The sequence below is a fragment of the Alternaria ventricosa genome (assembly GCF_023758065.1).
Source record: "Alternaria ventricosa strain BMP 2768 chromosome Unknown scaffold_10, whole genome shotgun sequence".
NCBI classification, from domain to species: Eukaryota; Fungi; Ascomycota; class Dothideomycetes; order Pleosporales; family Pleosporaceae; genus Alternaria; species Alternaria ventricosa.
This window is the reverse complement of record NW_026055690.1, coordinates 362,382-376,364: the sequence shown is the minus strand read 5'-3', so window position 1 is coordinate 376,364 and position 13,983 is coordinate 362,382. Positions and strand designations below refer to the sequence as shown.

At 53.6% G+C, this 13,983-nt stretch overlaps 4 protein-coding genes across 4 annotated transcripts; all 4 read left to right on the top strand.

Annotated features, from left to right (window-relative positions):
- Positions 1-2,023: 2,023 nt before the first annotated feature.
- Positions 2,024-2,569, top strand: J4E93_006214 (uncharacterized protein; the record flags this gene model as incomplete). Its single annotated transcript, XM_049344132.1, has 2 exons — positions 2,024-2,524; positions 2,567-2,569. 2 exons carry the CDS (start codon positions 2,024-2,026, stop codon positions 2,567-2,569), a joined length of 504 nt encoding a protein of 167 aa, XP_049198567.1.
- Positions 2,570-6,923: 4,354 nt separating this feature from the next.
- Positions 6,924-7,916, top strand: J4E93_006213 (uncharacterized protein; the record flags this gene model as incomplete). Its single annotated transcript, XM_049344131.1, has 1 exon — positions 6,924-7,916. The coding sequence occupies one exon, from the start codon at positions 6,924-6,926 to the stop codon at positions 7,914-7,916; it is 993 nt and encodes a 330-aa protein (XP_049198566.1).
- Positions 7,917-8,007: 91 nt separating this feature from the next.
- J4E93_006212 (uncharacterized protein) lies at positions 8,008-10,803 on the top strand (the record flags this gene model as incomplete). The annotated part of the gene is made up of 3 exons (XM_049344130.1): positions 8,008-8,054; positions 8,174-8,508; positions 8,561-10,803. The coding sequence occupies 3 exons, from the start codon at positions 8,008-8,010 to the stop codon at positions 10,801-10,803; spliced, it is 2,625 nt and encodes an 874-aa protein (XP_049198565.1).
- A 529-nt stretch (positions 10,804-11,332) lies between these two features.
- On the top strand, positions 11,333-13,036 carry J4E93_006211 (uncharacterized protein; the record flags this gene model as incomplete). The annotated part of the gene is made up of 5 exons (XM_049344129.1): positions 11,333-11,500; positions 11,547-11,777; positions 11,828-12,286; positions 12,334-12,489; positions 12,554-13,036. 5 exons carry the CDS (start codon positions 11,333-11,335, stop codon positions 13,034-13,036), a joined length of 1,497 nt encoding a protein of 498 aa, XP_049198564.1.
- Positions 13,037-13,983: the final 947 nt, after the last annotated feature.

Sequence of the window (13,983 nt, the reverse complement as noted above, 5' to 3'; positions counted from 1 at the left end):
GACAAACGCTTCCAGACATCTGGCTCGCCCGCTAACACAAGCTCGCATGATTCGGTAAAGCTACTATTTTGAACATGTAGGCTTGCATACACCATGTGTCCCACCAACCCACCAGCTGCCGCTGCAGGAAGGACGAGTGCTTTCTTTGTAGGCACGGCGCACGCTCCTCGTGTGGGTATGCGCCTAAGCAACGTGTCAATGGCGATGTTGCGTCTCGCCTAGGCACCGGAAGCGGAATCTTGAAGCATACAAGGGACAAAGTACGGTAGAGACGACGCCGTAAACGAGGCGCACTGCGCAGATGACCACGATATTCGCGATCCATGGTATCATCCCGCGTCTGTCCACCCAATTCTACCGAATCACACATTGCTTGCCAGGAACTAGTTAGGCCACTGGGTCCTCCGCCTTTCTGTCAGCGCTTCCGAGCTATGGAGTGTGATGGCGACAAACTGTCACGCACCGCTCAAAAGCCAGCGCCAGACAACGCCAGGGGACAAACTATCGTCTCTGACCGCCTCGTCGTTCAACAGCCCTCTGGCGCCCTTCGCGCTGCAAGACGCAAAATTTGAGTCGCTGAAGTCCGGCAGAACCACGGATGCTAGCCTTTCGCTTCGGCAAGGTACAAAGGTACAACACTTTTTGTGGATCTGGTCGAGTCCCCTTGCATCGGCGCTCGCCCACGCTGCTAGCTTGCAGCGACTATCCGCGTCAACCAATTACTTGGGCATGGCACTGTCAGCTTCGCCAGGAGGCCGACGCCATGCTCGTCTGCTTATGGCTGTCTTCTCCCAGGCGCGCAACTTGCCTTGCGGGACTGGCCAAACGCGCCGGCGCGTCCATGGCATAGCCAGCCAACATGGTCCCGATCTATCTGATAACACGTGAAACGGCAGCGGGCGTTGGTAGGTGTTTCGTCATCAATATCCAGCGTGCTCAGGTCCCGGCCATAACGCACGACCTAGAGCAAATAGTCAGGTTCTTGACCCATCGCTGCAAGCATGTGCCATGACCGTTTAGCAACCGGAAACAGGCAGTGCTGCCCAGTGCCCCGCGCCGCACGATATGATGCCATGTCCTGCAGCCGTGGCCGATTGCCTGACGGCAGATGCGTGCTGCTCATCAGGGAGACGTACTGTGGTCTGACAGGCGGGCGAGCATGCTCTGGGGCTCAGCTGCACCTCTTCATCATGTCTGGGTCGGCGGGCCAAGCATCGCTAATTCCAAGGATCTGCAGACAAGATGTGCCTTTGTCAAGGTGGATCGGACTCTAACCCCAGCCTTCTGCCAGGCCGTCCGTCCAGGGCGCACGACAAAGCCGCTAAGATCCCGTCCTGTGCCTTACCAACCCCTCCTCGCGCATTTGCGACGCAATCGTGAGTTCGTCTCTGATTCCGCTCTCCTGCATCGACACCTGCTCCTCTGCCTTCATACCCGGGTCTTGCACAGTCTAGCTGCATCGCCACAAGAGCCGCATCCTGCCGCTCCTACTCGAGCCCTTGTGCGCATCCAGTCTTGCGTCAAAGAGGGGCCAATCTCCCCGCCACCTGAGGCATCCCATCCCGCGCCTTATCACCCAGCCCAAAGTCCGAGTATCCGTGGTTGCTCAACCCTCACCACTGGTGCACCTTTGAACGACCCCAAACTTGACGATTTTACGACGCAACGATCGATTTTAACACGACCTCGTAGATTTTCTTTGACTTTGCTCGCTGGGCGCTGACTCCGGATGTTGTTGCAACGCCGCCCTCTATTCGTCATCATATCGTTTCAGCCTTCCCACATCCGCTCCAGGAAGGGACCACCCGCAGTATCACACTGATTGCGCCGCTCGAGGCAACCCGCCTGGGACCTGCGCCTGCATTAACTCTCCAGTCTTACACCGCCGGCGCTATCAAAGCGAGCTCCGTCGTGCAGGTCGTAAGCTATACGCGCTCGTCGTCGGAGGCCTGCGCAGCTCACTCAGCACGACACAGAACAAGAGGTGGCTATCATTAGACTGCTGGTCACCGCCTCTTCCAACATGTCTACCTTCCAAGCAGTCAATACCACATTGTCGGTCCCAGATGCGCCACAGGGCCGCCCGGGTGACGAGACGACGCCGACTACTCCCCGACCGAACAGCAGGTTCTTTGCTGAATCGAAAGCGGCCGAAGAGATCCGTGCCGAAGACCCATCGGCTAAGACGCCTACACGCAACACCTTCGCGGGACCGGGACTTGTTGGTCAGCGACCACTGCCCTCATCGCCGTTTACACCCGGCCGCGAGCTGAGCGAGACACCTTCAGCTTCGAACAAGAGCGAACAAAGTAGAGAAGACTCGCATAGGCCAACAACCTCGGGAGGGGATGTGCATATGGGTGACGATGATGACGAGAAAGACGGCTCAGACAACGATAGCGTAACCAGCGATTCGAACCGGCCGTCGAAAAAGAAGAAGGGACAACGCTTCTTTTGTACCGACTTTCCGCCGTGCAATCTAAGCTTCACGAGAAGTGAGCATCTGGCACGACACATTCGGTACGTAGCTCACTATAGATCATGGTACATTGCTAACACACTGCAGTAAGCATACTGGTGAAAGACCCTTCCAATGCCACTGTTCCCGGCGATTCTCGCGACTCGACAACCTCCGACAACATGCCCAAACAGTTCACGTCAACGAAGACATACCTTCGGAATCGCTAGCTGCAACGGGTACGAGATTCCAAAGGCAGATCCGGACCGACAGAGTAAGACCACCTGGAAACCGATCTCGAGCGAACACATTAGGCAGCACAGGCGGCCACAGTAGAGGTCACAGCAGAAACCTCTCGGCTTCCAGCATAATCTCTACCGCTTCGACTATGAGCGTGGCGCCTTCTCCCGACATCCGGCGTAGGCCACCACCTTTGGCTATGGCTAGCGATGGTGGTGCCAGTGCCCGCGCGCGTCTATCACTCAATACCATGAACGCCTACGATCCGCCCATGATGGGTAGCCCCGGACCCGTCGAATATGACACCCAGTCTAACGCGCCTACAACGCCGACCTCCGCTACCTTCTCAACCGTGACCGGCAGCCCCGCCCGCTTCGGGTCCACCATGCAATCTCCCGTTTCGTCTTCGTCAAGGCCAGTCTCATGGGCCGGACCACCTCTTCCAGGACGACGAGAATCCATTTCGTCTAGTGGTAATCCTTTTTCTGGTCCACCAGGACAGGGTCCTCCTACGTACATCACACCTCTGCAGTCAACCGCCGCACCCAGCTACTCAGCCCAAAGCAGTGCATATGCTAGCCCTACAGCATCTCAGTTCTCAGAGTCGAGGAGAGATTCGAACGCAGATGCGGACTGGAGGCGACGTACTTGGCATCCAGGAACTTATGGCCACACTGGTCCTCGTCCAGCAACTAGTGGACTTGGATATCACCAAACCGTGGATGAGCCAAGGCCTTTGTTCACTTCACAACCGGCTGCTTCTCAAGCTTCTCAAACTACCCGTCTTCCGGGGATTGAAAGCTTCGACCATGCACCCCCTCCACTTCCACTTCCTCGACGCCAGCCATCTCCAATGCAGGTAGACGCCCCAGCTCGCCCACTCACATACCATGCGCCGATGGAGCACCCGCCGCATCACAGGGGTCACCACAAGAGAACTAGTATTTCTTGGGAAATTGACCGTCTGAACATTGCTGGCCCAAGTTCTCAGAGGGAACAATGGTCACAACCATACCCTGGCAGTGCCGGACGAGCGAATGCTGCACGCCCTACGACCGCTCATGGGTACTTTAGTCGACAACCTTCCAATGTTCAGCCTATTCAGATACCTTCCATCGGCGGTTCGCCCAGAACCTCGCAGGAACAGCCTACGACGCCCAGAAAGAACAAGCGCCAAGCCTGGTATAATGGACCTGTCAGTCAACCACAACGAGCTATGCAGAGAACATCGCCTGAAGATTCTAGCAGTAGCGAAGGCGTTCCCACGCCAGGGACTATCTTTGAGCATCATCATCCAACAATTGTGGGCAGCGATGGATACGTCGAGCCGCCAGTCATCGAAGATTACAAGCATGCATCAATCATGGAAAGGCCGCATCCTTTGCAGTCGCAACCGCACCATTATCATAGCCACAGCCTCTCCACCCCGAGCTCAAGCTATCGTCCACAACGAGAACCCGAGCGGGGACCCGCCGCCTTCGGTCAGCCGCTACCGCAGCACACCGACTTGAGACGCTTAGAAGCGCTTGTCGCCGTGGCCACTGGCGAGCAGCAAGCCGTGGAAAACCGGTCTTAGGTCTTGTCAGCTGATGGCTTCCTCACCGCCTTTATATCACACATCGCCATCATCAATTTACGTCGACTTCTTACAAGCACGCCCACGATGTCACGACCTCGAAGAACAATAACGAATCTCCTATGATTTACGCAATGATACATATGTCTGGTATTTTCATCCAGTTAGCATGACACCTCTTGGTCTTTGCTTTGTTTCCCATGCCCTTTACTTCAGAAATCGCCAACGACGGTGAGGGCTCTTGTTGTCGCTTTCCATATGATACCGGAGCTTCTGCTCGAACTTCCTTGGGATACCCCGATCCGGCATATGTCACTTTCCCTTTGTTTTGTTTGCCTTTGTGCATATGATGTTTTTGCTTTCGTTTTAGGGATATACCAAATCGAACAGCGGGAGTCTGGAGTTTTTTGTTAGGATCAGTATCTATTTTTACATGACGACTCTCTATTAGGATGTGCTGTCGTGCTGTTTTTGGTGGGACGGGTCACTGATGATGAACATTGGTAATTGGTAGAATTTGGAGGGTCAATAGTTGTCCTTGGACATTCTTAACATGCTTGTATATGCTTTCTCAGATGAGCCTGACTATGTGTGCTTTCTTGTGACCTGCTCGCTACCCTCTGGCGAAGATGGTGTGAAGCCAATTTCACTAGTTGATCTCGGCACAGACAAGCTTCAACTCAAACTTCACTACCATTCTGGAACAAATGAATGCCGGCTTCGTCGACGGTGCTGAACAGCTAGAGTACTCATACACTATACCTTTGGATACACATCTTCATAGTGTACTACTACAACAACAACCATAACGTTCGCAACTTCCTCTCTTTGACCTGACCTCCTGCACGCTGATCTTCTATCAAGTCTTCCTCCGCTTAGGCGACGGCGGTGACATCTCATCATCGGAGAATACCTCATCTGACGCTCCATCGTCCTCTGAAATTACCCCCTCCAGCTCTCCATCACCACCCTGTGCAAGCCTCTTGCGTTTCCTGTCCTTCCTGCTCTTGGCTTCGTCCTCCGCGAGCTTGGTACCGATCAACCTCAATGTCACGGCGTGCGGACCATAGATAGCGACTGTAGACTTCGTGCGCCAGAACAATTCGCTGAGCCTACCCCTCGGAATCCCCACGTCTGACGCAATACTCTGGATTCTAGCCGCGTCTTGTTTACTCACGCTCGGATGATCCCGTATGCACTCCAGGGAGTAGTGAAAGCTTTGGCCGGACGTGGGAAGTGTGAAGATGCTTCTTAATGTTTCTTCGTCGGCAGCCTTGATGGACGTGATCGAGAGGTGAAGACTGAGTGGATATATGTGTAAATAATCCATGGCAGAGAAGTACGCAGGACGCAGTTCTGAGTCGTTGAGGTAGAGGGACGCCAGATCGTATAGCCGTTGGTATGGACATGCTACATATATGGACATATACATGAACGCATAAATCTGTGCATGTGTGACATCCCCCCCATCTTCCCTATCCTGCCTATCCTCCCATTCTCCACTTCTTCCAGGAGGTTACCATCGTTTCCTCCCCAGAGAACTCATCGTTATCGCCAGTCATCTCATTCACTGCCCTCTTCTTTGCTCCTGGGACCGTCTTCGGGTTTCATCCACGCCTCTGGCATGAGCCAAACTGAACGTTATGGCGTACGGACCGTACATGGCGACAGGAGATCTCATCCGCCAGAACATCTTACCGACTCTGCCCTGGGGGATCGCTACCTCCATAGCCATGCGCGAAATCCTGGCCCTGTCTGCATCGCTGAGAGACCGATAATTCTTCAAACCAGCCATAACGCCGCGCCAAACACCAGTCCTAGGAACCCTCAACACGGTTCTCAATGCCTCTTCGTCAGCAGTCTTCAGAAAAGACATCCTGAAATGCCAATTGATTCAATACACATGCATGTATTCCATAGAAGACAAACAAGCGGGTCGAAGCTCTTGGTCGCCAGGATATACCGAGACGATATCGTATAACCGCTCTCGAGCAGCTAGTAGCCGTAGATTTGGCCTATCTTACAGTTATCCTCGATTCATGACGTAAGCCTCAGGGTGTTTCACAAAAAGGAAAATCCTGGTAACAACTCCATCCGCTCGCTCTTCCAGGATTGCGGCCATGGCAAGCGGGGATGTGCGTAGGCCTGGGCCCCAGACAACTTGGTGGTGTATACCGGCACATTGAAGGAACTTGTGGTACAGCAAAGACGAGGTTTTATCCAATGCAAGAACGACTTTGGCTTTGGAAAGGCGGATCGCTCTCCAGCTTGTCTTGAGGGAGTAGTCTTGTAGAGAAACTCGCGGTCTCAAGGAAGGACTGGCCTTGGACGAGAGGTTCTAGGAGGCGATGCTAGCATATATGCCTGTGAGTGCTTAGTAACTTAGTTGTGGTTGAACCGTCTCATATAGAACATTGTGCCCAACGTGGTGGGTGGCGGCCCATTGTTGTCGGGGCAACGATGCCGTTCAGGACAGGAGAGGACAAAGCGCGTTCTAGCGTATCATGCCACATGCAAACCCCGCGTACCCTGAGTTGGTATACACATCCGCTTGCAGCAACACCAACAGCAGGCACTGTACCTGTAGTTCTGATACCCTCCTTTTTCTTCTTCTTCTTCTTTCTTTGTGATACCCCCCCAATCGGCGCCATGGGTTCCGACGACGTTACCGACTTCGAGGTGATTGAAGGCCAGAAGGAAAACATCCAGTCCATTCCCAGCGGCCGCTCCGCCAAAGCACTCGCGCAGCTATACACGCCACCACTGACTTCCGGCGCTGGTCAGACGCTGTCCCCTTCGCAGATGCAGGATGCGAACAGCGCGGCCCGCCTCAAGTTCGAGAAGGAGCTCATGGCGATTGACGACTCGGACGACCCGTTAGATGTTTACGACCGCTATGTCAAATGGACGCTCGATTCATACCCCTCGGCACAAAACACACCTCAATCGCAACTCTGCCCTCTGCTCGAGCGCGCAACCAAAGCCTTCCAATCGTCGCCGCAGTACAAGAACGACGCCCGCTACCTCAAGCTCTGGCTGCACTACATCCATCTCTTCTCAGATGCGCCGCGCGAGACGTTCGCATACCTTGCGCGACACAACATCGGCGAGAACCTTGCGCTATTCTACGAAGAATTTGCGGCCTGGTTAGAAGGCGCGGGTCGCTTCACACAAGCAGAGGAGATATACAACTTGGGCATTGACCGCGAGGCCCGTCCAGTCGAGCGCCTGATTCGCAAGTACGGAGAATTCCAGCACCGTCTCGAGAGCCGCCCGCAAGAGGTTCCCGAGCCTTCAAGCCCCGCACTCCCCGCCGTCCGTCCAGCCCTCGCCGCTAAGATGGACCCCTTCGCGCATGCATCACCGAGTGCGCCGAGCCCACAACCACAGAGTCAGCCAAAAGCCGCTACAGGCGCTTCTCGCTCCGGCAAAGCTAAGCTTGCCATCTTTTCGGATGGTGACGATGCCGCGAGGCCTGGCTCGACTGGTAGCATGGAAGGATGGGATAGCATTGGATCGCTCGCAGACCGCAAGAAGGAGAACGCAACAGAAGCGCGGCCTTGGGCTGGTGAAACTCTGAAGGTCGGAAAGAAGAACACGGGCGTGCCAAAGATGTCAATCTTCAAGGATGAGGTGAGTTGATCTGCCTACATCAGCCCCTTCATATATTTACGATCACAGGACTAATTGGTGGGCGTTTGCCATACATGTATTCAGACCAAATCAAATCCCAATGACGAAAATGTCAGCCCCCATCCATTGCGTGAACATCAACAAGCAGTAAATCCAAGAACAGGCAGGCTTGAGGTGGTCTTTGTAGATCTGGAGCAGGTTTACCCTAACCATGAAGATCCGATGTCAGAGGAATACTCATTTGAAGAACTTCGAGCTAAATACAGGGGATGGATGGACCACGATTGGGATGCTATCCGGCGCAGGGAGCAGAAGCAGGCAAGGAAAGCAGCCGAGGAGGCAGAAGCTGCCGCAAGACCAAAGCCAAAGGCCGCGCCTCTGGCGCCCAAACAGGATTACGAACAGCCTCCTAAGCCCAAGACCGTGCCCCTGAAAGGCAGTGTTGACGATGATATGAACAACGACGAAAATGCGCCGCCTTCACAGGCAGATGTAGACAAGGCACGGGCTGCTAAGAAGGCGAGACGAGAGGAGCGTGCCAACAGGACTAGGAAGATCAAGGTCATGGAGGTCAAAGAAGTTCGCGGAGAGACTCAGACAAGTGAGTGTTTGATTGTATATGAGAATGCCATTTGCATACTGACATGTCTTAGTCCAAGCCAATCTGGATTCTCCAGCGAAGCCTAAGATCCGGCGAAAGAAGACAGGCCCGGAGACCACAATGACTCTCCATACCAAGGAAGCAATGGACGAGATATACGACATATTCAACGAACCACTCAAGAACGCCGAGGAGAACACTTCCGAGAATCAGAGTGGTGATGAAAGCAGCGGTGATGACGAGGACGACTACACGAGCGGTGCCGAAAGTACGGCAACCGGTCGCATATCGGGCGCTACGAGCGAGTTTGGGGATGAGACAACAGCCGGGGATTTCACACTCGGCACCAGGGTGCTGGATGTTGACGCTGAGGATGAAAGCGATTCCGACGCTTCAGATACCAAGAGTGCCTCTGCGTGGTCTGACTTTACCGAGAGCAAGCACGTGCCTAAAGATGGCCAAGAGGATGAATCAGATGATGAATCAGAGCAATCTGATCAGTCTCAGAACGATTTTTTTAACGAGGTAACACGCGCAGATGTCGACGTGGAACAGCAGCAAGACTCTGACGTCGTCACTCCGACCTCGCCCTCAGCACCCACATCGCTACCTACCCGCTTCGTTCCTGTTCCACCGGAGGACTACGTTCCAGCTATGCAACCATACCGAGACCCAGCCCAGGCTGCTAACAACCGCCTGCCGTTCATGACGCCCATTGTCGAGAAGACGGAATCATCCTTGGGCATCGCCACTGCTTATGCAAACAAGGACTACTTTACACCTGCGACCAAGACACCATCACGATCGAAAGGTACCACTGACATCCTTGAAGACGACGACGATGATGATGATACTTGCGGTAGCGCCTTTTCAGATATCTTGAGTCAGGTTATTGATGGCTCAGGGAAAGTTGCGAAGCTCGCCCTGGCAGAATCGAAACCAGTACCTAAAGAGCCCATCGCCGAACCGCAACGGAAGCCATTGGCTGCGAAAGAGGTTACGCCAAAACCAGTAAAGCCAAACGGTCCGATTATTCAGGATGCGCAGTGCAATCCGGTCGACGAGAACATCCGCAAGGTCATTCTACAAGAAATCCAGCCACCGCTCGATAGCTACGATGGCTACTACGCAGACACCGAAGAGAGCTACGGAAAAGGAGCCGACATCCGCAAGTACACCAAGGCTCTGAAATCGGGCAAGGGCGCGAACGACAAGACGGCCAACCTTGCAGTCTGTCCCACCCTGAAGTTTCCCACAACTCAGCGGACATACGCTGTCAAACGCGAGCTTGGGAAAGGTGCTTTCGCTCCAGTTTACCTGGTTGAGAGCCGGGACCCCGACGAGGACGACGATGAGAACAAGCCTTCGCAGATGGGCAAAGGCGAGTTCGGTTTGAAGCGCAAGAATCTGGAAGCTATCAAGATGGAGGATCCACCAACGCCGTGGGAATTCTACATTATGCGACAAGCCAAGCGACGACTGGGCGTATCTCGAGCGGCTGATTCGATTATCCACGCGTACGAGATGCACGTCTTCAAAGACGAGTGCTATTTGGTAGAAGAATTCAGAGATCAGGGAACGCTGCTCGACCTGGTGAACTTATCAAGGGGAGATAACGGTGTCATGGATGAGCAGCTTGCGATGTTCTTTACTGTCGAATTGTTCCGCACAGTCGAGGCGCTTCACTCAAAGGGTGTAATCCACGGTGACCTCAAAAGCGACAACATCCTCGTTCGCTTTGATGGGTTACAAAAAGACGAGCATTGGGATTCAGAGTACAAGCGCGATGGGCGTGACGGCTGGTCTGCCAAGGGTATCTCACTCATCGACTTTGGCCGCGGTATTGATATGAAGGCCTTCAAGCCAGATGTGCAATTTATCGCAGACTGGCCGACCACCGAAGCTGATTGCGCTGAGATGCGCGAACTCCGCCCGTGGACCTACCAGATCGACTACCACGGTCTCGCTGGGATTGTCCACAACCTCTTATTTGGCAAGTATATCGCTACGGTTGCGGAGCGTAGCGCTACTCTTGGTGCTGGAGCGACGAAGACGTACAAGATCAAGGAAAGCTTGAAGAGATATTGGCAGACGGATATCTGGCATGCCTGCCTTGATTTACTATTGAACCCGCTCATGCACCTTGACGGCGAAGAGGGGAACAAATTGCCGGTACTCAAGGGTATGAAGGAGGTGAGGGAGAAGATGGAAGAGTATCTTGAGAACAACTGTGAGAAGGGCGTTGGATTGAAGACGCTTATCAGGCGCATGGAGGACGCAGTGAAGAAGAGGTGATGGGGTTTGTCTCTGCGCTCGTTTGTACGATGTTTGGAGTTTTGACGGCTTGTTATTGAGGGTTTGGATAGATGATACCACTGGGAATGACGAATGGATTTGAAATACCTGCGTAAACATTCACCTCAGACAAGGAAAATCCGAACACGTACCTCCTAGAAGTCTACGTTATCTTACGACTTTGTCAAGTTTGCATTTTGCACTATGACGGTAGTTCATCTAGTGCACCGCCATAGTGAAGGTGGCACCTGGTGGGGTAACTGCCCGTTGTCCGTGCGTAGGTGCCTCGCGGACGCGGAGAGCTATGTCACGTCCGCCTCGACAAACACATTTAGTTGCGACAACAACACACCTCTGTCCTCGCTTTTCAACCCAATACCTCCGTTTGGGATAGGATCTCTACTGGAACCGACTCAACATACTGCACCGGCAATACGCAGGCAAAAGCGATACGATACCCCACCCTACATCGCCGCCTCCGCCTTGCATACGTGCTCAAACCACGACATCCCTCCACACCGACGCGACAATGTCGGCCGAACTCACCTCTATACTACTGTCATTCCAGCCGGACAGCCCAGATCTTGCAAAGAGGCGCGAATACGATTCCAAGGCTCGCTCTTTCGTCTCGCAACTGAACAATATCCCATCGTCACAATGGTCCAAGGGCGCAAATACAAACCAGGATGTTCTTTCGGTAAGAACAGCCGACAGTAATAACATGTAAACCGCTGACTTTACAGATACTTAATCCCGCCGTAAACTCAATAGCATACGCCTTTGCTCTCCGCCACCGCATCACCGTCATCCTCGAGAAGAGAAACGTACCAGATACACTGCAGCCCGGTGGTACATTATGGAATCAGCTGGTGCTCTTCCTGGAGACTGCAGACCCTATACAACTTCGATACGTTGGGAAAGAATGGAGAAATCTCGTCGAGCAGACCGAGGCGATTGCGCGGGCATGCGATTCAGTACGTGAGATAATACTACATTTGCTAGTATGTGATACTGACTACTACAGGCGAGTCTCGCTATTGCGCCGATGCGGTCCGCTATGACTCGACTCGATCCATCCACGGGCACCTTTACCTCAGTGCACCTTTCCTTTATACGTCTTTGCATGGAGACGCGATCGTACGCCGCCGCCGAACCGATTCTCGACAACTATATCCACAGCATTCCCCAGAAGATTGCCAACGTTGTCCGTGACGGCCTCGAATACTCAGTACCATGTGCGGATGTCGCGAGCAGCGGGGAATACATACACCAGAACTCTGGGCATTCAGACAAGGTGTCGCTGACGGACATGGAAGAGTACTATGTTCTGGGTGCTCAGGCATATCTGGGCCTTCGGCAATTCAAGAAGGCGAAACAATTCCTGGAGCACGTGCTGGTTATACCTACGACCAAAACAGCGAACGGCTTGATGCTAGAGGCGTACAAGAAGTGGGTGCTGGTGAGCTGTCTTGTAGATGGAAAGGTATGTCATAGTAAGCAGCATATTCTGGAACCAGCTGACATGCACAGGTGGGCACTGCACCACGGACCTCGAACGGAAGCGCGATCAAGGATGTCAAGGCTGCGTCGAGAGCCTATGAAGCCCTGGCGGACGCATACGAGGAGCTGGACAACATGTCGAAGCTGAAGGCTCAGGTGCAAGCTGGTAGTGAGGTCTGGGCAGAGGTATGGTCATGATACACTGCAAAACATCCAACGTTCGTTTCATGAACACTAACAAGACGTGTAGGACGGCAACGCTGGTCTGGTCAACGAACTCATCAGCAGCCAGACACGGGCTTACGTTTCACGGCTTTCACGGACGTACTCGGCGATCCCAGTCTCAAACATTGCGCACCATCTAGGGGCACCGGCGGATGAGATCGCCCGATACATCGACACATTGATCAAGGATGGGCACTTGAACGCACGGCTAGAGGAGACGGACAAGTCAAATGCGGGGATCGTGCTTCGTTTCTTCTTGGACCCGACGCAAGGACCTCTGGCCAAGAGCGAGAAGCAGCAACAACAAGCGCTGTTTGAGCAGACACGCCGTACCTATATGCTCGCCGAGCAAGTCAAGGACGCCGACTACAGAATGACGCTCACCAAGGAGTACATTGAGAACCAGAAGCGGCTGAACAAGAGGCAGACCAACAACGGCGACGCCATGGACACAGCTTGGGACGACGGCCTCGAAGCTGAAGAGGACATGATGACAGATTTGCACTGAAGATGAAGAGCCATGGTAGACGCATAGCCAAGGTGGATTACAAGTTCACTACATGGAAGTGGAAGACCGAAGAGACGGTGACTCGTGCTGACGAAGCTGAGCGTTTGGCAGGGTTGGGCATGATCAATGTCCATGACGCGATAACGGTAATGCATGAAACGAGAGATGGCGGATTCCAAACAGCAGACATGATCAGGGACGGACCATGAAGGCTGGCAAAGCAGCCTATAGAAGGCTGCGGGGAGGCGAGAAGGGTGACGGGCTGTCCTAATACAGACATGAAGGTATCTGTAGCGAGAAGAATGGCGAAAAGAAAGCATGAAGCCAGCAATGTGCCACGTGTTGAGAAGTTAGGTGATGCAGACTTGCTTGTTGCGATGCTTTTCGTGTCAGGAATGGCGTAAGTGGAGCGGGATTTGGAAGTTTAGGCATGTGTCAGTATCAGTCGATTATCGTATACGCGATACGACCGCGCTGCTGGGACCGTGTTTGATAGCAGAGGGCGACATGGGCCTCTGGTGCGCGTGGCAAACGGACCGAATTGGCGAATTGCGATGTTCGGGCGTCGGGCTGCCATGAGCGCAAGCGATTGCGAACGGGTTGGGTCTGTAGTCAGAGGTTACTTTTCAAACGACGTGTTGAGTAAACAATGCCATTGCACGACATGCCATTGTCGGCATCGGATTCGGGAGGATTGTGAGGCGCCATCGGGATTGAGCATCGGACGTTTGTTTTTGTTGCAATGGGAAACGGAAGTGGAGATGGGGATGGAGACGAACGGGGAACGGGGAAGAAGCATGATATGGACTAAGGCAGACTAGAAGAAGGGACTACAGATCGCCGATGGGTGTTGAGATCGCAATAGATGAGAGGGTCATGGAGCAGATTGATAGTTCTGCGGCAAGTCAGGAACCCGGGTGTTGTGCTTTGGAGGTGTGCAGAGCATG